The sequence below is a fragment of the Kogia breviceps genome, chromosome 4 (assembly GCF_026419965.1).
Source record: "Kogia breviceps isolate mKogBre1 chromosome 4, mKogBre1 haplotype 1, whole genome shotgun sequence".
In the NCBI taxonomy this organism is placed as follows: Eukaryota; Metazoa; Chordata; class Mammalia; order Artiodactyla; family Physeteridae; genus Kogia; species Kogia breviceps.
In genome coordinates this window covers 28,401,087-28,428,122 of record NC_081313.1, presented here as the reverse complement: position 1 = coordinate 28,428,122, position 27,036 = coordinate 28,401,087, and the positions used below count along the sequence as shown (strand labels likewise).

The 27,036-nt window shown below is 44.1% G+C and overlaps 1 protein-coding gene across 4 annotated transcripts in view; it reads left to right on the top strand.

The window, feature by feature from the left end:
• The first annotated feature begins 416 nt into the window (after positions 1–416).
• PRLR (prolactin receptor) overlaps positions 417–27,036 on the top strand; it is a 39,433-nt gene continuing 12,813 nt past the window's right edge. Inside the window, exons 1-3 of one of the 4 annotated variants that reach the window (XM_067033341.1) lie at positions 417–511; positions 24,153–24,265; positions 26,769–26,901. In XM_067033341.1, coding sequence (XP_066889442.1) covers positions 24,196–24,265; positions 26,769–26,901 — 203 coding nt within the window. In that variant the 5' untranslated portion in view covers positions 417–511; positions 24,153–24,195. Of the gene's footprint in view, positions 512–24,152; positions 24,266–26,768; positions 26,902–27,036 lie in introns of those variants that run through there. The other 3 variants (XM_059061366.1, XM_067033339.1, XM_067033340.1) reach the window with 3 other exon arrangements.

Genomic DNA, 27,036 nt, shown 5'->3' with positions numbered 1-27,036 from the left:
GCTTCTGAAACAGCATGGAGAGATCACATTTTCCATGCAGCCCTGTGCCTGCATAGAAAGGGAGCCGTTTCTGTGGGGCAAAGAAACGGCTTTGCCTATAACAAGGCATGTGATGGGAGGGATTGCCCCATGGGGCATACTTTGCGGAACGCTCATGGTTATTTCTCTAGATATCAGCCTGGTATTTTAGTCTGTGAGACACAGAAGCTGAGGGAGAGCAGGATGGCTTGGGACTGCTTGGGGATTTAGAGCAGAGTGAAAGGAAGATAAAGTGGCGAGACAAGGCAACTGACAAGGAGAAGAACTTTGGAGGGGAAGACGCCTGATAAGGAATTTGGCCAAGGGTCTGCCGTGATATGTGGTACCTGTTCACCCACAAAATCCTTGCTCCTGTTAATCCATGAAGTGACGTGGGGCTAAATGTGACCTCCAGAGGGGTAAAGAGTGAGAACGAAGATAACCCGTTGGAGGCTGCGACCCTTGGTTCACTCATCCTTCATTCAGTAAGCATGTAAGTGCTCCTGAGGACTTCTCCTAAGCCGGAAACCTCTCTTGTGAACTGCACAGGATATTAAAGGGAACATTGTCTGCTGCTCTTCCGAGACTGACTCACGGGCCACACTTTAGCTCTGTGTGCCTGGCACATGCACAGAGCCTGAAAGAAAAGGCGGGGATTATAATGGGTCTTTTTAAAAAATAAAAAATAAAAACATCTTTATTGGAGTATAATTGCTTTACAATGGTGTGTTAGTTTCTGCTGTATAACAAAGTGAATCAGCTATACATATACATATGTCCCCATATCCCCTCCCTCTTGTATCTCCCTCCCATCCTCCCTATCCCACCCCTCTAGGTGGACACAAAGCACCAAGCTGATCTCCCTGTGCTATGCGGCTGCTTCCCACTAGCTATCTGTTTTACATTTGGTAGTGTGTATATGTCCATGTCACTGTCTCACTTCGTCACAGCTTACACTTCCCCCTCCCCATATCCTCAAGTCCATTCTCTACGTCTGCATCTTTATTCCTGTCCTGCCCCTAGGTTCTTCAGAACCATTTTTTTTTTAGATTCCATATATATATTCCATATATATTTGTATTTATATGCCATATATATGTGTTAGCATACAGTATTTATTTTTCTCTTTCTGACTTACGTCGCTCTGTATGACAGACTCTAGGTCCATCCACCTCACTACTAATAACTCAATTTCATTTCATTTTATGGCTGAGTAATATTCCATTGTATATATGTGCCACATCTTCTTTATCCATTCATCTGTCGATGGACACTTAGGTTGCTTCCATGTCCTGGCTATTGTAAATAGAGCTGCAATGAACATTTTGGTACATGTCTCTTTTTGAATTATGGTTTTCTCAGGGTATATGCCCAGTAGTGGTATTACTGGGTCATATGGTAGTTCTATTTTTAGTTTTGTAAGCAATCAAGGACATTCAGAAAGGCGTTCCAGACATCCAGGTGCAGATAAGTCCCTCTGCTGAGGCAATCCCATAAAAGCATCCCAAGCCACTTATATTTTGACTTGTAAATAAGTTGGTAATTGACAGAAGTGGAGGTATTAGCAAAGCAGCAAACTTCCCTTCCAAATTATATTGTCTTTGTCATAATATTAAAATTAACTTCTCTCTCTGAAGCTGAGCTGAGAAGCATGGTATGGGATGTCTGCCAGGCCAAGGATGAAAAATCATTATGGATAATATTACAAGAATGTTTACAAAGATAAGGAGAAATTGACTAAGCTTTTAGATACGGACTTCCTAATCCTTTCTTTGTCCTTGGCAATCTCAGAGAGGGTTGTCTGGAAGACACACCATCAACTACACGTTGTACAAAGAGGTGATGCTATTATTGTAAAGCAGTGAGTCAACAATGATTTACTGGGTTCTGCCAGGCCAAAGTCACGGTAGCCAAATACGCAGACGTCTGCATGGGCCTTTCTATTTCCATGTGCAAATGCATTGACACAGGAAACCTAGCAACCAATTGGGAGTTAGGCCTACTGGTTGTTGATATACACTAATAGGATGGTGGACTTATTAAGAAATCTATACAGGGATTCTTTTATAATTGACAGTAGCACTTACGTTTTAAGGTGTTAAGCATATTATATTCTCTTTTTCTAAGTGCTGTTGTCTTACTTTGGGCTAGAGAAGTGCATCACTATTCAAAGCTCACTTATCCAGCAACCACTTCTCAGTTGGCTTTGTCCCCCATCTGTCCTAGAGTTCGAATTGGTGAACATGAGCAGCTTTATTGGAAGAATCCATAAGGTCTCAGAACATAGCCCTCAGTAATATGGAGGGCCCATTGCTTAATGGGAAGAATGTATTATAGAGCTCAAGTCAAGTGCTCTTTCAATGGATCTGTGAATCAAAATAATATATTGTGTATGGCTTTATAAAAGTAGTCAGTCAGCCATCAACAAGTGTTGTTGAACACCTGTGGACACATATGAATGTGACAGTGTCTGGGGCTGAAAATGCAGAGCAAGCAAGGCACAGGTTACTCGGAGACTTTGATGATGGTATTCAAGAAGGAACAGTGGCAGTGGGCCAGATGTCAGAGGCTTCCTTCTTATTTATAGCTCTTCTACTTGGTTAAATATGGTAGTTACCATCTAAACTAAGCTGCACTGATTGTCTCTGGATTATCCCTGGATTAGTCATCTAAGTAAGGCTAGTCATTATAACACCCAACCTCTCTCTGTCTCAGAAGCTTAACAACCAAAATTTGTTTCTCACCCATGTCCCAGTCCAGTGGGCATCAGAAGAGGATGCAGGACCCTTCCATCTATGGGCTGTACTAAGCCCATACGACTGAAGTCTTCCATTTCATCATCCTCTGGGCAGTAATGGATCAGAGAGAGAGAGAGAATGTGTGAATACCTTATAGAACAGGACTAGATGAAAAGTACATTATTTCTGCCCACTTTCAGAGGCCCCAACTCCTTCACCTGCCTCTGTCTAACTACAGGGGAGCCAATGAAGCCAACTTTAACTCACTGCCCAGAAGGAAAAGGAGAACCAAATTCTGATGGACATGAGAAGCTTTTGCTACTCCTGTGGTCTCCCAGAGTTCTAACTGAGATGTAGAAAAAAGCAGGAATTAGAGAGGAAAAATGCTTTTGACACATTCTTGAAAATTTCTTCTTAGATATTGCAACTTTCTCAGATGTGCACACAGCCCGTTCTCAGTGTTCTAAAGATTCTCCCATCAGGCACTTGGCCAAAGCACTTCATCTCTCCAGGCCTTAGTTGCCCAACCTGTAAAAGGGAGAGGTTGGATTAGAATCCTTACGTGTCTTTTGGCTCCTTTCATATCCAAAATGCCATGATTCTAGAACTCCTGCTGTTCATTTCCTCTTGAGACAAATAACCAGGGAGCCAGAGAGGTAATGCCAGTTGGTCAACAATTTATTGTTTTTAATTTTATTTTTAACTTCCCTTCTCACTTCCCAAGCCCACATTTCTAGAATTGGAAATATACGTAGTAGACAAGGTTGTTACCAATATAAGAGCGATGATTATTTAAGTTGTTTTGTGTTTGGATGAACCGCACATTCACAGACACATATATAACACAGACAGAGATCCATCTGTGAAAAAAATGATCTCGTTTGAACAGTCTTGCTAAACATACGTTCTCCTCCTACTATTCTTGCCCTGGATTGGTCAGTTCTGCAGTGGTAACAAATGGTGCTTTCTCAGTGGCTGACAACACATTTCCTCTGTGCTCACTTTACGTAAGGACTGTGGCTCAGCAGCAGGTTGGCCGTGGCTCTGCTGGGATTGGCTGGACTCAGCTGAGCTTATCTGGGCTCCACCTGTTTTCTCATTCTGGAACCCAGATGGAGGGAGTAGGCACCATGTGGCACATCCGGAAGACATATGGAGAAACAAGAGCAGGAAGACCTCAGCCAATACATACAATACCATGCAATTGTATTTAAGGCTCTGTTTCGATACAGCAAAAACAATCACAACCACTCACATTCCATTGACTAGAGTTTTCCATGTGGCCAAGTCCAAATTCATTGAGATGAGATGTGTACTCCACCCACAGGGTGCACGTGAAGCCTTAAAGAAAAACGCACAGTGTAAGAGTTGTGAGTTTAAGTTTTATTCAAGGACCTTACTGAGGACTATAACCTGGGAGACAGCCCCTCAGTAGCTCGGAGGGAACCTTTCTGAAGAGGTAAAGGAGGAGAGAGTTTATATGTGATTTTTGGCTAGGAAATACATGCAATTCAGTATACATCTTGTAAAAGATTAATGCTGAAATGCACACACTACTATATATAAAATAGATAACCAACAACAAAGACCTACTCTATAGCACAGGCAACTATACTTATATCTTGTAATAACCTATAATGGAAAAGTATCTAAGATAGATAGATAGATAGATAGATAGATAGATAGATAGATAGATTTAACTGAATCACATTTCTGTACACCTGAAACTAACACAACATTGTAAATCAACCAACTATACTTCAATAAAAATTGAAAAAAAAAAAGATTACTGCTGGTCACAAGAATGGATATCTCAAGTTAATGATTTTTTTGCTCTTCTACGTGTGGGAAGATGCAAGAATCTGGGTTCATAAAAATTCTCCCCGATCTGTGCATCCAACTATCCAAGAGGCTGTTTTTCCAAAGCCGAGTGTCTCATCCCATTTTTCATCCTCAGTTCCTCTTAGGGTGCACTGCAGTGGCTGACCACTTCATCTTTGTAGAGTTGGGGAGCGAGCAAACTCTGTTCTTCTTTGTTTACACATGAGTGTGTCTAATGACAATGGATGGGGGTATGGAATCCTCTGACTGGGCGGGAGCAAAGAGTTGGGGCCTATAATCCAATCTGCTCACACCCCCATTGCCTCCACTGAAATTCTAATTGCAGCATTTCCCATGGAAAGGATGCCACTCGACCTTAGTTCTTAGTTCTTTCACTGTGGAAAGTTCTTGGGTAGGAGAGAGTTAGGAAGGAGAAGCAGTCAGCAATGGGAGAACAGAGGAAATTTAACAAACATTTATATAGTCTTCATTGTAGACTGGGCACTATTTTAAGCCCATTACCAATACCAACTCTTTGAATCTTCATCATATTTCTGCGAGGTTGATCCGTGCATTATTCCCATTTTACAGATGAGGAAACTAAGGCACGGAGAAGTTAAGTAAGTTACCTGTGATCACACATCTAGTAAATGACAGAACAGGATGCCAACTCAGATAATTTGGCTCCAAAATCTCTCTTCTTAAATACTCTGAAGGGAAGAGAAATGGGAAGATTCCAGCACCATGGATTGGCTAGTTGCTGATAGGCTACAATTTTAGGGGAGCAAGGAAACCAATTTCCTCTGGAAGGGGCAGACATTGTTTCAGTAAGACATGACATGTTTTCCAGAACATAGACAAAACTGAGCATTCTGAGATCACTGGGATTTAGGCCACAGCCCTAGGCACTGTCCTGCACAGTCTCTGCTCTAGTGGAGCTTACAGACTGGTGGAGGGAAACACACCATCAGCAAACGAATGAGGAAAAATATCATGGGGCAGTTGATGGTATGAGCTGTGGAGAACAGTAAAGTGGGGTGGGGGATGAAGAATGTGGAGCAGTGCTGGAGATGGGGTTTGAAGACAGTGGTCAATGAAGATCTTGCTGATAAGGTGACATTTAAGCAATGGCCTGAAGAAGGTGAAGGAGATAAATATCAATATTTGATAAATGAATGAATGAATACACAGCCATATTTAAGTATCCTGGTGAAACAGGAAAAAAAAAAAAAAAGTTATCTTATTACTCAAACCTGGCCAGGCCCGCCCTCCCCTGGCATAATTCAAGCTGATCTTCTGGTTGAGTCCTGATCCTCTTCCTCTGTCACGTGGCTTCTGCCACTTCCAATTTCACCAATGAATTTCCTCCAAGGTGGAAGAGGACACACCCATGATCTCTTTAAATGGCCAAGAGATTTTTCAGGGAATGTGCAGGAGTCACATGGTAGCAATTGTTCACCTGCTCTGGGCTGCAGGGTGGGAGGACGGGGGCTGATGTGGGCTGTTATTATTAGTCTGTGTGCCTACACATGCATGTTAGACGAGGCTGAGCATATTTTGACAGGGAGGTGAGCCAGATGTGAAAACAGACAGCTCACAGAATTACTGAGCAAAATGAGTAAATGAGAAGGTGTGAAACCTTCGGAAGTGTGCAGAGATTAAACTTGGTTGATATCAAGAATACAGAGGGGGACTTCCGGGGACTTCCCTGGTGGCGCAGTGGCTAAGAATCCGCCTGCCAATGCAGGGGACACGGGTTCGAGCCCTGGTCCGGGAAGATCCCACACGCCATGGAGCAACGAAGCCCGTGCGCCACAACTACTGAGCCTGTGCTCTAGAGCCCACGAGCCACAACTACGGAGCCTGCGTGCCATAACTACCAAAGCCTGCACGCCTAGAGCCCGTGCTCCACAACGAGAGAAGCCACCGCAATGAGAAGCCGGCACACCGCAACGAAGAGGAGACCCTGCTCACCACAACTAGAGAAAGCCCGCGCGCAGCAACGATGACCCAGTGCAGCCAAAAATTAAATAAATAAATAAATAGATTTATCTTAAAAAGAAGAATGCAGAGGGGTGCTTTACTGCTCTCTAGGAATGAGAGGCATCGGGGTCAGGAGGAGCCAGGACCTTGAAACCTATCATTCCTCCCAAGAAGAGCAGCAGAGTCCACAATGAGAGGGACAGTGCAAGATGGAAGGGGTCAGGCGACAAACTGAGCTGCAAGGAGGCAGCATCCGGGAATTCTGCCAGGCATTCAGAAAGACGGTCCAGCCACACACCATGGATGCTGAGGCCAACAGAATATGGGGATGCAGGCCGGCCCTAGGAGTCAGCCACTGATCTGGGCACTGGGCAGACAGCCAGGGCCTGAAGGGCCTGTTATGGAAGGAGTGGGGTCTTAACAGTTGACCACGCAGGATTCCAGCACCAGGAACAGAACCCGATGCAAGCCTTCCCTGGGCCTCTCTCACTGCACGGACATCCTGCCCAGAGCCTGCAGGTGGAGCTCAAGTGGCCCCAGCTATGGAAAGCTGGGGCAGGCAGGTCAGGGCACTCTCCGGGCTGGGTGAATAGGACGCGTGCTGAAAATGTTCTATCACAGAAGCGCCAGGCTACTGTGAGAGGCGCACTTACGAGGGTCAAGGTGAGCCGAGTTTTTAGCTTACGGTTAGGGGAGGGTTCGTTTGTTTGATTTGGGTGTTGTGTACCATATCTAGAAAGCTAACGTGTTAAGCAGTTGGAGGTCCCGCTAACCTCCGATGCAGTTGTCAACAGGAAGGAGCAAAATAATAACCTTGCAGCTTCCACAAGCGGAGGCAGCAATGGGGGGGAGTCTGCCCAGGACCCCGAGGAAGGCCGGGTTAAGTCAGCACAGAGAGGGAGGCAGATGAGAGGAAGAGGAGGAGGGGAGGGGTCCTGGGTTCACGAGGTCTCCCCCAGTCAGAAAGGGCTCCCTGCAAAACTGCATTAAGCTGGCCTGAAAGCTTCAACTACCCCCAAGTCCTCCTCTTACATGGGGGGACACCGAGCCCAGAGAGACGGAGTGAGGGGTATGCTGGTCAAAGGTTAACAACTGCTCTTCCAGGAGAAAATAAAAGAAGAAAGAAACATTCTGATATATTGCATTTGCCAATTCCCACCGTATAAGTACTCCCACTACAGCTGATTTCAAGCTACCAACAGGAAGCCCGCTGGCTTACAACATTCCTTGAAAATGTAACAGTTGCTCCCTGGTGTAGACTTACACCCCCGGGGAGAGAGTGCCCTTGACCTCGTAGCTCTCCTCACAAGGAACCCTCAGCTCAGGTCAGTCCTTTTAGGAAAATGCCCTTTCCAGGCCCAGAGCATGGAGGAGGATCCAATCCTACCTCCTAACCAGTAGCTGCCTTGCCTAGTCCTTTATGCTATAATCAGGGCTCCATAAGAATCACCTAAGTGCTTGTTAAAACCGCCCCTTCCAGCGCCAGCTTGCAATCAGTAGATAAATAAGCCCTGGAGATCTCATGCAGAGCATAGTGATTAGAGACAACAATGTATTATAAACTTCAAAGTTTCTAAGCGACTAGATCTTAATTGCTCCCATCACAGAAATGATTGTTATGTGACTTGATAGAGGTTTTAGCTAATGCTGCACAATTATATTCCAATAACATTTTTTAATTTAAAAAAATGCCCCTCCTTAGGTCCCACCCTCCAAAAATTTTGACCCATTGTATCTGGGCTGGGCAGTGGCGCCCAGAACAGACTCTAGAAGCAGTGCCCCAGGAACACCCACTGCTACTGAAGGACCATACCTAGATCCCCGCAGCACCCTGTATCAGAGCCGACTCTGGGAAGGGAGAGGGTGCTAAGCGTGCCCTTTATCAGAAAGAAGGATGCCTTAGACGGCTCAGAACCCATGGTCCCAAGGTCCTCTGACCTGTCCACCAAGCCATGGTCGGGCTGTGTTCTGTGCGTTGGAGCTTCTTGAAGGTAGGGGCCACTACTCCTTTGTAGCCATCAGAAGTGCAAAGCATGGTGGTTAACAACCCAGATCATGGAGCCCAGCTGCAGAGTTCCTCTCCCTCCATACACTGCTCACGAGCTGTGTGACCTCGGACAGCTCACAAAGCCTCTCTGGGCTCCAGTGTCCTCATCTGTAAAATGGACATATTCGTAGAACTTACATCTCAGTGCCTGGCATGTAGTGTGTCCTACACGAGGGTTTGCTGATTTTATCACCACTCAGTTCTGAGCACACTGGAGGCTTTTAAGATAAGCTTGTTGGTTTAAACCACGTACCTCCTTGGGCTTCCATTTTCTCACCTTTGACACGGGAGCCGTGACATAGTAGTAGGAACAATAATAGCTTTCCTGTCTCTGCACAGGATTATTGTAAGAATAAAATATGACCATGATGTGCAAGTGCTTTAAACACTACAGATCACCATGTAAATGTTTTGTCATTTTGTCTTTGATGTTGTTGTTAATTTGAGGCAGGACTCCCAGTCTAAAGACTGGATTCCCATTTCTGCTGTGCTGGCTGAGCTGTGTGATGGCGGGCAAAACCAGTTACCTCTCTGAGCCTCGGTTTCCTCTCCCATCGAGGGAAGCCTCCTAGCAGAGACATTATATGTGTTAGGCGGCATCAGTGGTTCCCAGCCCTGACTTTACACTGAAATCATCTGGAGGGCTTTGTTAAAATGTCCATGTGCCAGTGGACCCAATTCTGAATCAATCAGAACCTCTTGCAAGACATAGGAGTTGGTCCTTTTAAGAAGTTCCCTACATGGTTCTAATGTGAATCCTGGACTGAAAAGCACTGGAGTCTGGAACGGCTTTGTAAACTGCAAAACCTAAGGTACAATTTGTGGATTTTTTTTAATTGTTGTTAACTGATGGTCTTATGAGGAGCTAGTTCCTCTGAAAATCAGGCCAAAGGGCAATTTCCACCATCTGTCTGAAGTATGCACTGAGGGGAAAATTGAAACTCACCCAGTTCCTATTCTTGCCTTCAAGCCCGGGAGGCTGAGCGAAAATAAGCCTCTCTGAGAACAAAGATGTTCCTGGGATGCTGCGGCCAGTGAGAGGAGTTGGTGTAATTGGATTTGGAAGCGATGCCTCCAGCCGTGAGGAAGCACTCAGTGTTCTGTTTTATTAAAGTGACTCCCTGCAAAGGCACATACATCAGCGTGAGCGATTTACCCCGATTAGGTTAGGGGCCAGGAGATCTCTCTATGTAAGTCCCCGGGTGCAGTACCAACCCTGATTTGGCTCCAGTTTGGACAAATCCGATCTCTGCTAATTGTCTGCCTCTTACATCACACAGCTGTGGTCATGCACAGTATATAGTCCCTCTGCTTGGATGCATTTTCACAGACAGAGAGTCTTCAAGAAGTTTGAGAAGTTCTGGGATTCACACAAGAGGAGGGAGGGGGTGTCTGGAATCAGGTGGATATTTTCTAACTGTCTCTCTACTATTTCTAGTAACAGCCACACAGCCATGATGTTCTGACTAAACTGCTGGGTTCGACTGGGATGGTCGTTTCATATAGAAGTGATTGCCTTATGGAAAGTGCCAGATGTTTCCCAGGACAGGGAATGAGAAGGCAACCTGTTTGAGAAGCAATAAAATGTAAACTTGATCATTGCAGTGATTAAAAAAGAAAAGAAAAATAATAACGGATGACATATGAGCAAACGTCCTGCTGTGAAATTTCACAAACAAATGTGTAACTATGATTTCTGGCCTATGGACAGATAAACACTTCAGTGCTGTGGGCACGTGTTTGCACGCAACCCAGGAAGAGCTAGGACCTTCATCTCCCCACCCTCAGGCCAGGGTTCTCCTAGCACTGTATCCGCGACATTCAATGTCTGCATTCAGGAGTGGCTGCCATGTTATCCTGAAAACCTCTTCAGATTCCCCTGTCAAAGACAGAGCGCTAAGCTGGCTCCAAGTCCAGTGTTTGACAATACTAGCACAGGACCAGTTCTTCTGCATGCAGATATGCATCCCCTGTCTTAGATTCTTGCTCTGCTTTTTCAACTTTAAGCCTTCAGTGATTCACTTATTCTCTCTAAAGTCCTCTGCTTTCCAAACTAAATATTAGCACTCTATATTGGAAAGACATGCCAGATTCCTGGAAATCAAAAGGTACCTGTGGGGTTCTCGCCCTGTTTTTTTAGCCTCAGGCCATCTAACAGGTGGAGCCAGCAGGTAAGGAGACCCAGCGGGCAGAGGATGCCAACCCAGCAGACCCCAAAGGAAGCAGCTAACACAATTCCCAACATTTCAAACAATGGGTGAATGTATTTCAAATTTGTTTGCAAGAAATGAGATTGTTTGCAATTTTAGGACCAGACAGGCATTTGGAACTTAATTTGCATTTATAGTCAGGAGGTATGGCAGGTGGTGTCCTAACCATTTACAGTAGAGAACTGAAAGTTGGAGAGGAGCGCAAAGTGGGTATGAGGTGTGCAGGGCTCCCCTGCCATCGGAGTCTTGATCGATCTTAGCAAAATCCAAAGTTTACCAAAAACTGGAACCCTCAAATGTCCATCAAGAGTAGAATGAGGAAATAAATTGTGGTCTTTCATTCAATGTAATATGAATGAAGATGAATGAGGTGAAGTGAAAATGAATTTTGTATGAGTCCATGTAACAACAAGGCTGAATCATACAACAATGTGAAATGAAAGAAGCCAGACACACACACTCAAAAAATGCATATTGTATGATTCTATTTCTATAAAGTCCAAAAGTAAGCAAAACTAATCTGCAGTGTTAAAAGTCAGAAGAGTGGTTCCTCTTGGGAAAGGGTGGGTAGAGATTGTGGGGAGGCACCGGGGAGATTTCTGGGATGCTCTTAGTGTTCTATTTCTTGACCTGATGGTAACATAGACATATTCACTTTGCGGTAATTCATTGAGCAGAATACTTATGATTTGTGCATTTCGCATGTGTGACATTCTTTAAAGAAATTCAAATCTTGGATGGGGCCCTGCTTATCCATGGGAATTGGGCTTGCAAGAGCTAGGTAGGTCCTCAGAATCCCTGCCCAGCATGCTAGGTTCATTTCTAGAGTCAAGGAAACTGAGTCAAAATCTTAGTAGAGCATTGGGGCAACAGTAGCAGATGAGGCAAGACAAGGTGAGAATTGCATTCACCTCAAGACCACCTGACACCAGGTCTTGGGAGCAAGTCCCACAAAATGGTAGCGCTGAGATTTCTGGCGTCTGGGATTGGCTCCGGACCTGGGTGAGCCAGCATATGCAGATAGAGTCTACCAGGGGGTAAAGGGTGAAAGCTCAGGTCTGTTGTTGTTTTTTTAACATCTTTATTGGCGTATAATTGCTTTACAATGGTGTGTTAGTTTCTGCTGTATAACGAAGTGAATCAGCTATACATACACATATGTTCCCATATCTCCTCCTTGTGTCTCCCTCCCACCCTCCCTATCCCACCCCTCTAGGTGGACACAAAGCACCGAGCCCATCTCCCTGTGCTATGCGGCTGCTTCCCACTAGCTATCCACTTCACATTTGGTGGTGTATACATGTCCATGCCACTCTCTCGCTTCGTCCCAGTTTACCCTTCCCCCTCCCCGTGTCCTCAAATCCATTCTCTATGTCTGCGTCTCCACTCCTGTCCTGCCCCTGCTTTCTCAACCCATGGCCTGTGTAGCTGAGACTTGGCTTAATGGGAAAGAGTGATGAAGGGAAGAGAGAATCTGAACAGGATGAGCATTAATGCAGAGCAAGATGAGGAAGAAGAGGGTTTGTGGGGTCATACCAGAGTGGGACATAGCACCGTGAGAAGGCATATTTGAATGACATTCCGGAGGAGCATAAAGATGGGAGAGTCTCTGAGCATTCAGAAGCGAGGAAGCCAAGGTAGTTTGTCATGGGCAAGGCGTGGAGGCTGCTGACTTGCTACAGACCTGCTTTTCAGTTTTAATGTTTGCATTTTTAAACCACAGTCACACTAGGGGAGCTACTGAGGAGTGAAACCAAGATAACTGTCCTCTGATGCGAGTATAGGGCTAACTTTTTCCTAGTTGAACTCCAAATATGTGGAGCCATTTACCACTATAAACATCACTAAAAGCAGTCTGTGGACACTCTTTGGATGTTCCAGCCCCACTTAGAGTGAATAATCTTGACCAAGATCCTGCTGCAATGGGGGAGTTGACTCAGAGAGACAAAAACAGAAATTTTTTTTAAGTTATTTACACATTTTTTTATTGAAGTGTAGTTGGTTTACAATGTTATGTTAGTTTCTGGTGTACAGCAAACAGCAAAGTGAGTCAGACTTCAGATCTGAATATTCCAAATATTCAAATATTCTTTTTTGGATTATTTTCCATTATAGGTTATTACAAGGTATTGAATATAATTCCCTGTGCTATACAGTAGGATCTTGTTGTTTATGTATAGTGGTGCATATCTGTTAATCCCGAGCTCCTAATTTATCCCTCCCCCCGACATTCCCCTTTGGTAGCCATAAGTTTGTTTTCCATGCCCGTGAGCCTGTTTCTGTTTTGTAAATAAGTTAATTTGTATCCATTTTTTTAGATTCCACATGTAAGTTATATCATATTATATTTGTCTTTGTCTGACTTATTTTACTTAGTATGATAATCTCTAGGTAATCCACATTGCTGCAAATGGCATTATTTCACTCTTTTTTATGGCTGAGTAATATTCCATTGTATATATACACCACATCTTCTTTATCCATTCATCTGTTGATGGACATTTAGATTGCTTCTAGGTCTTGGCTATTGTAAATAGTGCTGCTGTGAACATTGGGGTGCATGTATCTTTTCGAATTCGAATTTTTGTCCTTTCCAGATATATGCCCAAGGGTGGGATTGCTGGATCATACTGTAACTCTATTTTTAGTTTGAGACAAAAACCAAATTTATCCCGAGCCTCATGTCCACCAGCCATAAAAAATGATCAGTGGACAGTGGGAGGTATGCCTAGTGAGGGGAGAGACCACAACAGATGATCAGGTTAACAGTCAGCATAGCAAAGTGGGCAGTTGGGGTTATCTTTCTCTCTGAAGGTTAACTTACCCCACTGTGTTTACCCTGCTGGAGAGTCAGTTGAAGGATGAGTTGGGAATCATTATTTATTGAAACACTGTAATGAGACCACTATGAGCGTGTCCAATTCCCTGACATGGGGGTTTCAAGGTGTCAGAAACTACCCGTGGTTAGTCAACAGATTCCAGGATATCTTAGGAAATCCTAGAGGAGCTTATTTCTTTTTAGTTTATAAAATGCTTCCTGAAAGCATTTTTATTGGAGAATTTTATTTAGGAGAGTTTCTTTGAGCCTGGACCAGCATACCAGGAAGCATAAGTGATGAAAGTATCTGTTCCTGCCTGCTCCACCCTGCTCCCCATCCAGGCATTTCTTTTTCAAAACACGTGGAGCCCTGATTTGGAAGAGCTGTCTAGTTAGCACGTGACCTCGCCCAAAAGGTGTGATTTATAGCAGTTGATCTCAAGTATTTTGATGCAAAAAGAGGAGGGAAGTTTCAATAAAAGGATATTCTACAACTTCTTCAGCCAGCAGGTAGAATTCCCATCCCCAAGCCAGGCTGAGATCAGATCTCTAGGACAAAAGACTCTTTCAGGTCTAGATGGATCCAGTGAAGCTGGATTAGGGAGAACAACAGTGTTTGAGATCCTCAGGCACAAGTATGGCGGTTGAGCTCCCTGAGTCCTGGCTCTCTTGACTCCACACCCGCTCCAGGCTGGGGTGCTGTTCACCTTGACTCAGTCACTGTGGTCTCCACTGTCTCCTCCATAGAATGGGGTACAATTGCACGTTCATCACACACTGTCCACAAATGAGGATGATTCATCAGACACTCTCAGATTTGCCAGATTCCTCTCTCCCAATGGCACGTGACTGACAATTTACTACACCTTTCTACACTTTCATTTCCTCTTTTGTTAAAAGGGATGGTAAGGGAGAAAGACAAATATCAGATGACATCACTTACATGTGGAATCTTTCAAAAGGATACAAATGAACTTATTTACAAAAAGGAAACAGACTCACAGACTTAGAAAACAAACTTATGGTTACCAAAGGGGAAAGGTTGGGGGGAGGGGTAAATTAGGAGGCTGGGATAAACATATACACACTACTATGTATAAAATTGATAATCAACAAGAACCTACTGTATAGCACAGGGAACTTTGTCCAATATTCTGTAATAACCTATACGGGAAACGATCTGAAAAAGAATGGATACATGTATATGTATAACTGAACCACTTTGTTGTACACCTGAAACAGCATTGTAAATGAACCTACTCCCATATAAAATAAAAATTAAATTTTAAAAAGGGGGGATTGTAATAGCCCATGCTACACACAGGGGTATTGTGAGGGCTCAGGGCAATTTGCACGATTAAGACACTCAGCACAGGGACTTCCCTGGTGGTCCAGTGGTTAAGACTCTGCCCTTCCGATGCAGGGGTTGTGGGTTCGATCCCTGGTCAGGGAACTAAGATCCCACATGCTGCACAGCACAGCTGAAAAAACAATTTTTGTTTTTTTTTTTTTTTTTTTTTTTTTTAAATGACCTTTATCATGTTGGAGAAGTTCCCTTTTATTCCTAGTTTTCTGAATGTTTTGTTTTTTTTTTTATTTTTATTTTATTTTATTTTATTTTATTTTTTTAACATCTTTATTGTAGTATAATTGTTTTACAATAGTGTGTTAGTTTTCCCTCTACAACAAACTAAATCAGTTATACATACACACATGCTCCCACATCTCCTCCCTCTTGCATCACCCTCTCTCCCACCCTCCCTATCCCACCCCCCCAGGCGGTCACACAGCACAGAGGTGATCTCCCTGTGCTATGCAGCAGCTTCCCACCAGCTATCTAATTTACAATTGATAGTGTATATATGTCCCTGCCACTCCCCCACTTCGTCACAGCCCACCCCTCCCCCTCCCCATATCCTCAAGTCCATGCTCGAGTAAGTCTGTGTTTTATTCCCGTCCTACCACTAACCTCTTCATGACATTTTTTTCCCTTAGAGTCCATATATATGTGTTAGCATACGGTATTTGTTTTTCTCCTTCTGACTTACTTCACTCTGTATGACAGACTCCAGGTCCATCCACCTCATTATAAATAACTCAGTTTCATTTCTTTTTATGGCTGAGTAATATTCCATTGTATATATGTGCCACATCTTCTTTATCCATTCATCTGTTGATGGACATTTAGGTTGCTTCCATGTCCTGGCTATTGTAAATAGAGCTGCAATGAACATTTTGGTACATGAGTCTTTCTGAATTATAGTTTTCTCAGGGTATATTCCCAGTAGTGGGATTGCAGGGTCGTATGGTAGTTCTATTTGTAGTTTTTTAAGGAACCTCCATACTGTTCTCCATAGCGGCTGTATCAATTTACATTCCCACCAGCAGTGCAAGAGGGTTCCCTTTTCTCCACACCCTCTCCAGCATTTATTGTTTCTAGAGTTTTTGATGATGGCCAATCTGACCGGTGTGAGATGATATCTCATTGTAGTTTTGATTTGCATTTCTCTAATGATTAATGAGGTTGAGCATTCTTTCATGTGTTTGTTAGCAATCTGTATATCTTCTTTGGAGAAATGTCTATTTAGTTCTTCTGCCCATTTTTGGATTGGGTTGTTTGTTTTTTTGTTATTGAGCTGCATGAGTTGCTTATAAATTTTGGAAATTAATCCTTTGTCAGTTGCTTCATTTGCAAATATTTTCTCCCATTCTGAGGGTTGTCTTTTGGTCTTGTTTATGGTATCCTTTGCTGTGCAAAAGCTTTTAAGTTTCATTAGGTCCCATTTGTTTATTTGTGTTTTTATTTCCATTTCTCTAGGAGATGGGTCAAAAAGGATCTTGCTGTGATTTATGTCGTATAGTGTTCTGCCTATGTTTTCCTCTAAGAGTTTGATAGTGTCTGGCCTTACATTTAGGTCTTTAACCCATTTTGAGTTTATTTTTGTGTGTGGTGTTAGGGAGTGTTCTAATTTCATACTTTTACATGTAGCTGTCCAGTTTTCCCAGCACCACTTATTGAAGAGGCTGTCTTTTCTCCACTGTATATCCTTCCCTCCTTTATCAAAGATAAGGTGACCATATGTGCGTGGGTTTATCTCTGGGCTCTCTATCCTGTTCCATTGATCTATATTTCTGTTTTTGTGCCAGTACCATATTGTCTTGATTACTGTAGCCTTGTAGTAGAGTCTGAAGTCAGGGAGCCTAATTCCTCCAGCTCCATTTCTCGTTCTCAAGATTGCTTTGGCTATTCGGGGTCTTTTGTGTTTCCATACAAATTGTGAAATTTTTTGTTCTAGTTCTGTAAAAAATGCCAGTGGTAATTTGATAGGGATTGCATTGAATCGGTAGATTGCTTTGGGTAGTATAGTCATTTTCACAATGTTGATTCTTCCAATCCAAGAACATGGTATATTTCTCCACCTATTTGTATCATCTTTAATTTCTTTCATCAGTGTCTTATAGTTTTCTGCATACAAGTCTTTTGTCTCCTTAGGTAGGTTTATTCCTAGATATTTTATTCTTTTTGTTGCAATGGTAAATGGGAGCGTTTTCTTAATTTCACTCTCAGATTTTTCATCATTAGTGTATAAGAATGCCAGAGATTTCTGTGCATTAATTTTGTATCCTGCAACTTTACTAAATTCATTGATTAGCTTTAGTAGTTTTCTGGTAGCATCCTTAGGATTCTCTATGTATAGTATCATGTCATCTGCAAACAGTGACAGCTTTACTTCTTCTTTTCCTATTTGGATTCCTTTTATTTCTTTTTCTTCTCTGATTGCTGTGGCTAGAACTTCCAAAACTATGTTGAATAAGAGTGGTGAGAGTGGGCAACCTTGTCTTGTTCCTGATCTTAGTGGAAATGGTTTCAGTTTTTCACCATTGAGAACGATGCTAGCTGTGGGTTTGTCATATATGGCCTTTATTATGTTGAGGAAAGTTCCCTCTATGCCCACTTTCTGCAAGGTTTTTATCATAAATGAGTGTTGAATTTTGTCAAAAGCTTTCTCTGCATCTATTGAGATGATCATATGGTTTTTCTCCTTCAGTTTGTTGATATGGTGTATCACATTGATTGATTTGCGTATATTGAAGAATCCTTGCATTCCTGGGATAAACCCCACTTGATCATGGTGTATGATCCTTTTAATGTGCTGCTGGATTCTGTTTGCTAATATTTTGTTGAGGATTTTTGCATCTATGTTCATCAGTGATATTGGCCTGTAGTTTTCTTTCTTTGTGACGTCTTTGTCTGGTTTTGGTATCAGGGTGATGTTGGCCTCATAGAATGAGTTTGGGAGTGTTCCTCCCTCTGCTATCTGTTGGAAGAGTTTGAGAAGGATAGGTGTTAGCTCTTCTCTAAATGTTTGATAGAATTCGCCTGTGAAGCCATCTGGTCCTGGACTTTTGTTTGCTGGAAGATTTTTAATCACAGTTTCAATTTCAGTGCTTGTGATTGGTCTGTTCATATTTTCTATTTCTTCCTGGTTCAGTCTCGGCAGGTTGTGCATTTCTAAGAATTTGTCCATTTCTTCCAGGTTGTCCATTTTATTGGCATACAGTTGCTTGTAGTAATCTCTAATAATCTTTTGTATTTCTGCAGTGTCAGTTGTTATATCTCCTTTTTCATTTCTAATTCTATTGATTTGAGTCTTCTCTCTTTTATTCTTGATGAGTCTGGCTAACGGTTTATCAATTTTATTTATCTTCTCAAAGAACCAGCTTTTAGTTTTATTGATCTTTGCTATTGTTTCCTTCACTTCTTTTTCATTTATTTCTGATCTGATCTTTATGATTTCTTTCCTTCTGCTAAATTTGGGGGTTTTTTGTTCTTCTTTCTCTAATTGCTTTAAGTGCAAAGTTAGGTTGTTTATTCGAGATGTTTCCTGTTTCTTAAGGTATGATTGTATTGCTATAAACTTGCCTCTTAGAACTGCTTTTGCTGTATCCCATAGGTTTTGGGTCGTTGTGTCTCCATTGTCATTTGTTTCTAAGTATTTTTTGATTTCCTCTTTGATTTCTTCAGTGATCACTTCGTTATTAAGTAGTGTATTGTTTAGCCTCCATGTGTTTGTATTTTTTACAGATCTTTTCCTATAATTGATATTTAGTCTCATAGCGTTGTGGTCGGAAAAGATACTTGATACGATTTCAATTTTCTTAAATTTGCCAAGGCTAGATTTGTGACCCAATATATGATCAATCCTGGAGAATGTTCCATGAGCACTTGAGAAAAATGTGTATTCTGTTGTTTTTGGATGGAATGTCCTATAAATATCAATTAAGTCCATCTTGTGTAATGTATCATTTAAAGCTTGTGTTTCCTTATTTATTTTCATTTTGGATGATCTGTCCATTGGTGAAAGTGGGGTGTTAAAGTCCCCCATTATAATTGTGTTGCTGTCGATTTCCCCTTTTAAGGCTGTTAGTATTTGCCTTATGTATTGAGGTGCTCCTATGTTGGGTGCATAAATATTTACAATTGTTATATCTTCTTCATGGATCGATCCCTTGATCATTATGTAGTGTCCTTCTTTGTCTCTTGTAATAGTCTTTATTTTAAAGTCTATTTTGTCTGATATGAGAATTGCTACTCCAGCTTTCTTCTGATTTCCATTTGCATGGAATATCTTTTTCCATCCCCTTACTTTCAGTCTGTATGTGTCCCTAGGTCTGAAGTGGGTCTCTTGTAGACAGCATATATATGGGTCTTGTTTTTGTATCCATTCAGCCAGTCTGTGTCTTTTGGTGGGAGCATTTAATCCATTTACATTTAAGGTAATTATCGATATGTATGTTCCTATTACCATTTACTTGTTTCGGGTTGTTCTTGTAGGTCTTTTCCTTCTCTTGTGTTTCTTGCCTAGAGAAGTTCCTTTAGGATTTGTTGTAGAGCTGGTTTGGTGGTGCTGAACTCTCTCAGTTTTTGCTTGTCTGTAAAGGTTTTAATTTCTCCATCAAATCTGAATGAGATCCTTGCTGGGTAGAGTAATCTTGGTTGTAGGTTTTTTTCCTTCATCACTTTAAATATGTCCTGCCACTCCCTTCTGGCTTGTAGAGTTTCTGCTGAAAGATCAGATGTTAGCCTTATGGGGATTCCCTTGTGTGTTATTTGTTGTTTTTCCCTTGCTGCTTTTAATATGTTTTCTTTGTATTTAATTTTTGACAGTTTGATTATTATGTGTCTCGGCGTGTTTATTCTTGGGTTTATCCTGTATGGGACTCTCTGTGCTTCCTGGACTTGATTGACTATTTCCTTTCCTATATTAGGGAAGTTTTCAACTATAATCTCTTCAAATATTTTCTCAGTCCCTTTCTTTTTCTCTTCTTCTTCTGGGACCCCTATGATTCTAATGTTGGTGCGTTTAATGTTGTCCCAGAGATCTCTGAGACTGTCCTCAGTTCTTTTCATTCTTTTTTCTTTCTTCTGCTCTGCAGCAGTTATTTCCACTATTTTATCTTCCAGGTCACTTATCCGTCCTTCTGCCTCAGTTATTCTGCTATTGATCCCATCTAGAGTATTTTTAATTTCATTTATTGTGTTGCTCATCGTTGCTTGCTTCCTCTTTATTTCTTCTAGGTCCCTGTTAACTGTTTCTTGCAAATTGTCTATTCTGTTTCCAAGATTTTGCATCATCTTCACCATCATTATTCTAAATTCTCTTTCAGGTAGATTGGCTATTACCTCTTCATCTGTTAGGTCTGGTGTGTTTTTATCTTGCTCCTTCATCTGTTGTGTGTTTTTCTGTCTTCTCATTTCGCTTATCTTACTGTGTTTGAGGTCTCCTTTTTGCACGCTGCAGGTTCGTAGTTCCTGTTGTTTTTGGTGGCTGTCCCCAGTGGCTAAGGTTGGTTCAGTGGGTTGAGTAGATTCCCTGGTTGGGGGGACTAGTGCCTCTGTTCTGGTGGATGAGGCTGGATCTTGTCCTTCTGATGGGCAGGTCCTCGTCTGGTGGTGTGCTTGGGGATGTTGGTAACCTTATTATGATTTTAGGCAGTCTCTCTGCTAATGGATGGGGCTGTAGACCTGTTTTGCTCTTTGTTGGGGATAGGGTGTCCAGCACTGTTCTTTGCTGGTCCTTGAGTGAAGCTGGGTCTTGGTGTTGAGATGGAGGTCTCTGGGAGATTTTCGCCGTCTGATATTACGTGGAGCTCGGAGGTCTCTTGTGGACTACTGTCTTGAGGTTGGTTCTCCCACCTCAGGGACACCGCCCTGGTGCCTGGCTGGGGCGCCAAGAACCTTTAATCCACACGGCTCAAAATAAAAGGTAGAATAAATAGAGAGGAAAGAAAAGGAAGGAAGGAGGGAGGGAGGGAAGGAAGGAAGAAAGGAAGGAAGAAATGAAGGAAGGAAGCAAGAAAGCAAGGACGGAAGGTGCAGAGGAAGAAAGGGAGGAAGGAAGAGAGGAAGGGAGGAAAGAAGGGGGAAGGAAGGAAGAAAGGAGGGAAGGAGGGAAGAAAGGAAGAAAGAAAGGGAGAAGACAGAGTAGTATAAAGTATAGTTATTAAAATAAAAAATAATTATTAAGAAGAAAAATTTCCTTTTAAAAAACAAACAAAACAAACAAACAAACAAAAAAAAACCAAAACAAACAAACAAACAAAAAAAAACAGAAAAATGGGTCGGTCTAACCCTAGGACAAATGGTGCAAGCAAAGCTATACAGACAAAATCTCACACAGCAGCACACCCATACACACCCACAAAAAGAAAAAAAAGGGGAAAATAATAGTATATCTTGCTCCCAAAGTCCACCTCCTCAACTTGGGATGATTCGTTGTCTATTCAGGTTTTCAACAGATGCAGGGCACTTCAAGTTGATTGTGGAGCTTTAATCCGCCGCTTCTGAGGCTGTTGGGAGAGATCTCCCCCTCTCCTCTCTGTTCGCACAGCTCCTGGGGTTCAGCTTTGGACTTGGTCCCGCCTCTGCGTGTAGGTTGTCCGAGGGCGACTGCCCTTCGCTCAGACAGGACGATGTTAAAGGAGCAGTTGATTCGGGGGCTCCAGCTCACTCAGGCTGGGGGGAGGGAGTGGCACGGGGGCGGGGCGAGTCCGCGACGTCAGAGGCCGACGTGACGCTGCACAGGCCCAAGGCGCGCCGTGCGTTCTCCCGGGGAAGCTGTCCCTGGATCCCGGGACCCCGGCAGTGGCGGACTGCACGGGCTCCCGGGAGGGCCGGTGTGGAGAGTGACCTGTGCTCACACACAGGCCTCTTGGTGGTGGCAGCAGCAACCTTAGCGTCCGACACCCGTCTCTACTGTCCGTGCCGACAGCCGCGGCTCGCGCCCGTTTCTGGAGCTCCTCTACGCGGTGCTCTTAATCCCCTCACCTCACACCCGAGGAAGCAAAGAGGCAAGAAAAAGTCTCTTGTCTCTTCGGCAGCTCCGCGCCCGGTTCTAGGGCTCCTTTAAGCGGAGCACTTAATCCCCTCTCCTTGCGCCCAGGCAGCAAAGAGGGAGGAAAAGGTCTCTTGCCTCTTCGGTAACTCCAGACTTCTCCCGAACTCCCTCCCGGCCAGCCGTGGCGCACTAGCCCCCTTCAAGCTGTCTTCACTCTGCCAACTCCAGCCCTTTCCCCGGGATCCGACTGAAGCCCGAGCCTCAGCTCCCGGCCCCGCCCGCCCCGGCGGTCGAGCAGACAAGCCTCTCGGGCTGGTGAGCGCCGGTCGGCACCGATCCTCTGCGGGATTCTCTCCGCTTTGCCCTCCGCACCCCTGTGGCTGAGCTGTCCTCCGCGGCTCCGGAGCTTCCCCCTCCGGCGCCTGCAGTCTCCGCCCGCGAAGGGGCCTCTAGTGTGTAGGAGTCTTTCCTCCTTCTCGGCTCCCTCCCACTGGCGTAGGTCCCGTCCCTATTCTTTTGTCCCTGTTTATTCTTTTTTCTTTTGCCCTACCCAGATATGTGGGGAGTTTCTTGCCTTTTTGGAGGTCCGAGGTCCTCTGCCAGCGTTCGGTGGGTGCTCTACAGGAGAAGCTCCACGTGTAGATGTATTTCTGATGTCTCTGTGAGGAGGAAGGAGATCTCCGCGTCTTACTCTTCCGCCATCTTTAAGCCGTCCTGAAAAAACAATTTTTAAAGACACTCAGCACAGTGCCTGGCCCATGGTAAGTGTTCCATACGTAGGAGGAATGACTTGAAACCCATTATGAGCCTTTAGCATCTTGATTTAAATTAGATTTAATTAGATGACCCTGAGGGGTTAGGTAGAGCAGGTGGCTTAGAACATGTAACCTGGAAGGACATTCAAAAAGAATCCTGAAAAAGCAACTAGAAGGTCCCCAAAGAACAGGCTACTGGCTACTTCACAGCAGTTGTTACTGAAGCAGGAGCCTCAGTTACGAGAGAGTCACTTGATGGCGCCTGTGTACACCGAACCTCTATTGTCACTAAGTTTTCTATTTCCGAGTACATCTCAGAGGAAGTAGTAGTAGGTGGAAGGCTTCAAGAAGTTGTGTGTTAGGTGGTGGGAGGCTGGCAGGTGGTGATCCGCCCTCTGACCAGGAGGAATGGACAAAGGCTGGTCTTTTCAGGGCTCACCAAACCACACTCAGTCATTTCCGACGTCCCTACATGGGCAGCCTTGCCCCTGGACGCCCTTCCCCTGATTTAAAAAAAAATAAAAAAAAAACATAAATTTTAAAGGGAAAATGTAAGCCATGGGTTTCCAAGAATTTACACTTCATCAAATCTATTGTTTTCCGAGAGTTGTGTGGAGTCCAAAAAGACTAATGAGCCTTTTCCAAATGTCTTTAAAAATCCTTTTTTCTTAGAAGGACATTTAGAGGCTTTAAAAGTTGTTCCAAGGGTAAAAATAATAATATAATAATAAATTTCTCAAAACTCTCAACCCCTGCAGGTTCAAAATTTGCTTAATTCTTCAAACCCAAGGGACTTGAATTATTACTGGGATTTGTCATTTCTTGTTTACGGGGTTTTTCCAAAGGGGAGAAAGAAACCATGTGGAGGTTCACTAGAGTTCACTGCATCGTTCACAGCCATGCCCATAGCCCAGAAGGCTTCCAGAGTCTTCTCTACATGAACCTTCAGGCGAAGCCCCCTTACTTGGTGGCATCCGTGAGGCCAGGTTGGAGTTAAACTGAATGCACTGACTTTTTCAGCCTAGCTTAATTTTGGCTGGAGGATCAAAGCCCTCCCAGGACAATTCTTTTGTAGGGAATACAATCTATGTCGCGTAAAACAGGCGATCTGTTGTTAGGTGACCGTGGGGTGCAAAGAGAACAATTTTTCCTTGGGGTGTGTGCACAGAGCCAGCTGCGGCTGGGCTGCCCTTGAACGTTGTCATCTGATGACCTCTGGTGGTGGCATTTTTCCCGGCATGTGTGCGGCGATGCTTCTGAGCCAAGCCATCCTTGTCACATTTTCCTACATTCCTTTCCTCCTGTTTTGTTATTCACGTTCAGCAAGGAGCAAGAATTAGTTGCGAACACCCAGAGTACAGTGGTACATGTGCCTAACCAGACCGTCGTTTCAAAAAGGTTGCCTGTGCCTCTTCTCTTTCAGTGAACCCCTGATACATTTCCTGTGGAAAGAGAAGGGAGCCAACATGAAGGAAAATGTGGCTTCCACAGTGGTGTTCATTTTGCTACTGTTTCTCAACACCAACCTTCTGAATGGTAAGTAAGAGACTGTCCTGTTCTCTTTCATTCCCTGGGGTGTTTCTATGAGAGGAGGGGAGAATCCATCACAGTCCTCTTGCAATGCAGTTACGAGAAATGAAAATGTCCATGTCATTTGCTGCTATTAAATTATTTACAATATTTTGGGGATTAAAACGAATGCAAGAATGAATGCAATTAATGCAAAATCCTGTCACTACGCTCTGACCTCCATCCTCATTCTGGGAGTGCAGGGAAAGAGCTCTACCAACAACAGAGCAGAGTTTCAGTTCAGGTTCTGTCCCTTACTAGCTGTGCAAGCTTGAGCCAATTACCTAACCTCTCTGGATTTATACATTTTCAAAGTGAGAAGAGTGATGTTTCTTCCACCTCAGATGAAAAGGTGTGTGAGAAAAATCTTTGAAAACCTGTAAAGAGTTATAAGGGGATTGCTGTTACATGGTGGGAAACGGGTATAGAGCCAACTCTGTTATGGGGAAATGAAATTCACAACTAGACTAGAGTGTGTGAGCCTGTGTATGTACATTTCAGTGTGTCTACCCCTGCTTATTTCTGGATGTGTATACTTTTGTATACCTGTGTATATCTTAACTTCCCTATATGTGCCTGATTGCAAATGCTTCTCTGTGTATACCTGTCTGTGTACACATTTGTGGGTGTGTATTTCTGTGTATGTACCTGTGTGTGTACTGGTGTATACTTCTACAAGTATGCACCTGTGTATATTATTCCTCTGTGGTATGTGGGTGTGCTTCTGATATGGGCTCTATTTGAGCATGTGTGTGTGTGTGTACCTGTGTGTGGTACCTCTGTGGTTGTTCCTGTGTTTGTGTGCATTTTACAGGGATAGTGAGACAGTCCATTCATTGGAACCGTCTCCTCTGAAGTGGGTGAAAGAAACATTTAACTAATTATAATTTCACAACTTTACCCTCCTGTCTTGAGTTTCCTCGAGGTACTATTAATAACCAGAGAAATGTGAGGGAGAGAGAAGCTTTCAGAGAAAAAGGCACGCAGAGATCAGTATAATCCATAAGGAAATTTTAAGTATTCAAATAATCAACAGGGGCCTTAACTGGCTTCTAAATATGCTCATTATTGAGCCATAAGTTGTGTCCTTTTTTAAAAGTAAACTTTCCTTTCTACCTCACACACTCCTCCCTAGCCACAACAACAAGCAAAAAATCTCTTCACCCTGTGAAATGACCCTGAAGAACTGTTCCCTAGAGGACAGCAACATTACAGACATTGGCAGAGCTGACCCCAGGCTGTCTGGCGTGGACCGTTTTGGGGGGGGGGGCGCTGGGAGGTTGCCGGGCTCCGGCTGACACGCAGCCTGGTGACCTCGGGCCCCAGCCTGTGCACCGCATCGTGCCGTTCCATTCAGTTCTTCTTTCCAGCGGTTTTGCCAAGTGCCCTGTCTTCCCACCTGCGTTTTCCTCCAAACTTGCTCTTTCTGACCTGCTAACAGTTCTACCCGGGAGCCAGCGTGAGGGGTGAAGGACAAGTGTGGCAGAAAACAGAGAAGCCCCAAGAGCTTTGGGGGTTAGGGAACTCACAAGCTGCACCCACTTCCATCGGGTTTTCCACATCAGCGCTTTCAGCCCTGCTAGCTTCCAGCTGGGACTAAGTACCGCTCCTAGATAATGATGGTAGCAACGTAACCGCACCAGCAGCCACCTGTAGGAGCTCCCATGCCTCCTACCCATAAAGACCCAGGGAGAGAGGGGGAAATAGAAGGGAAAGGGGACCAAAAGCCCAAATTAGGAAACGGAGGCAGGGAGGATGGGGAGCCAGACTGTGATGCTGCGTCAGAGGTCAAAGCTGAATGGAATCGAGGAAAAGAGTGAAGGCGAAAAGGAAGGGACAGAGAAGATGGGGAGGAAGCAGCTCAAGGGGGAGCCTCGGTGATGCAGTGAAAGAACAAGAGAAGAGAGCTGGGTTCATTGTGTGGGGATGGAAGAAAGATGGTGGTTAGTGAGCCAGAGGGGAGAGGTCCAGAGAGCATTGGATCAGCAAATGACCACAGGCTGCTTGTGCCTGGGGGAGAATTCTTTTTATGGGGCTGTGGGTGTGTATGCGCTCCATAGACTCCATGGGATCATAGAAGGGCCACGTCCTCTTTCTCAGTCCATATGTATCCCTAGCACTCTTGATGCTCACCGTTGCTGAAACTACATCAAATGGTGTAGTAGCTCCAGCTCACAGTATGCGCGCGCGCGCGCGCACACACACACACACACACACACACACACACACACACACACGCACACACACCGCAAAGCTCTCTCTCTGAGTCCTGCCAGCTTCAGCGCAGCCCAAAGAGGAGTGTTGCTGGATGTTGACACCTTGGCACTTCTGAGCCCTCCACCCCTAGGCCTACTCCCGCCGAGACCTCATCACCGACCTGGCCCCATCAATCTGTATCTGTCACCAGCAGAACGGTCAAAGAGTTGAACGGACCTTAATATTGACGCCAGTGGCTTCTGGCTTTTTCTAGGACAGTCATCTCCTGGCAAACCTGAGATCTTTAAATGTCGTTCTCCCGAAAAGGAAACATTCACCTGCTGGTGGAAGCCTGGGGCGGATGGAGGATTGCCTACCAATTACACGCTGACTTACCACAAGGAAGGGTAAACGTTCTCTTCTCTCCCAGCAAAGCGCACCTGGGTGTCCTCACTCTCCAGGCCACAGGAACACTGACTCTGGGTTCATTGCCACGCTTCCCTGAATGGACACTGATAAGGCTCCTGCTACCGGGGGGAGGG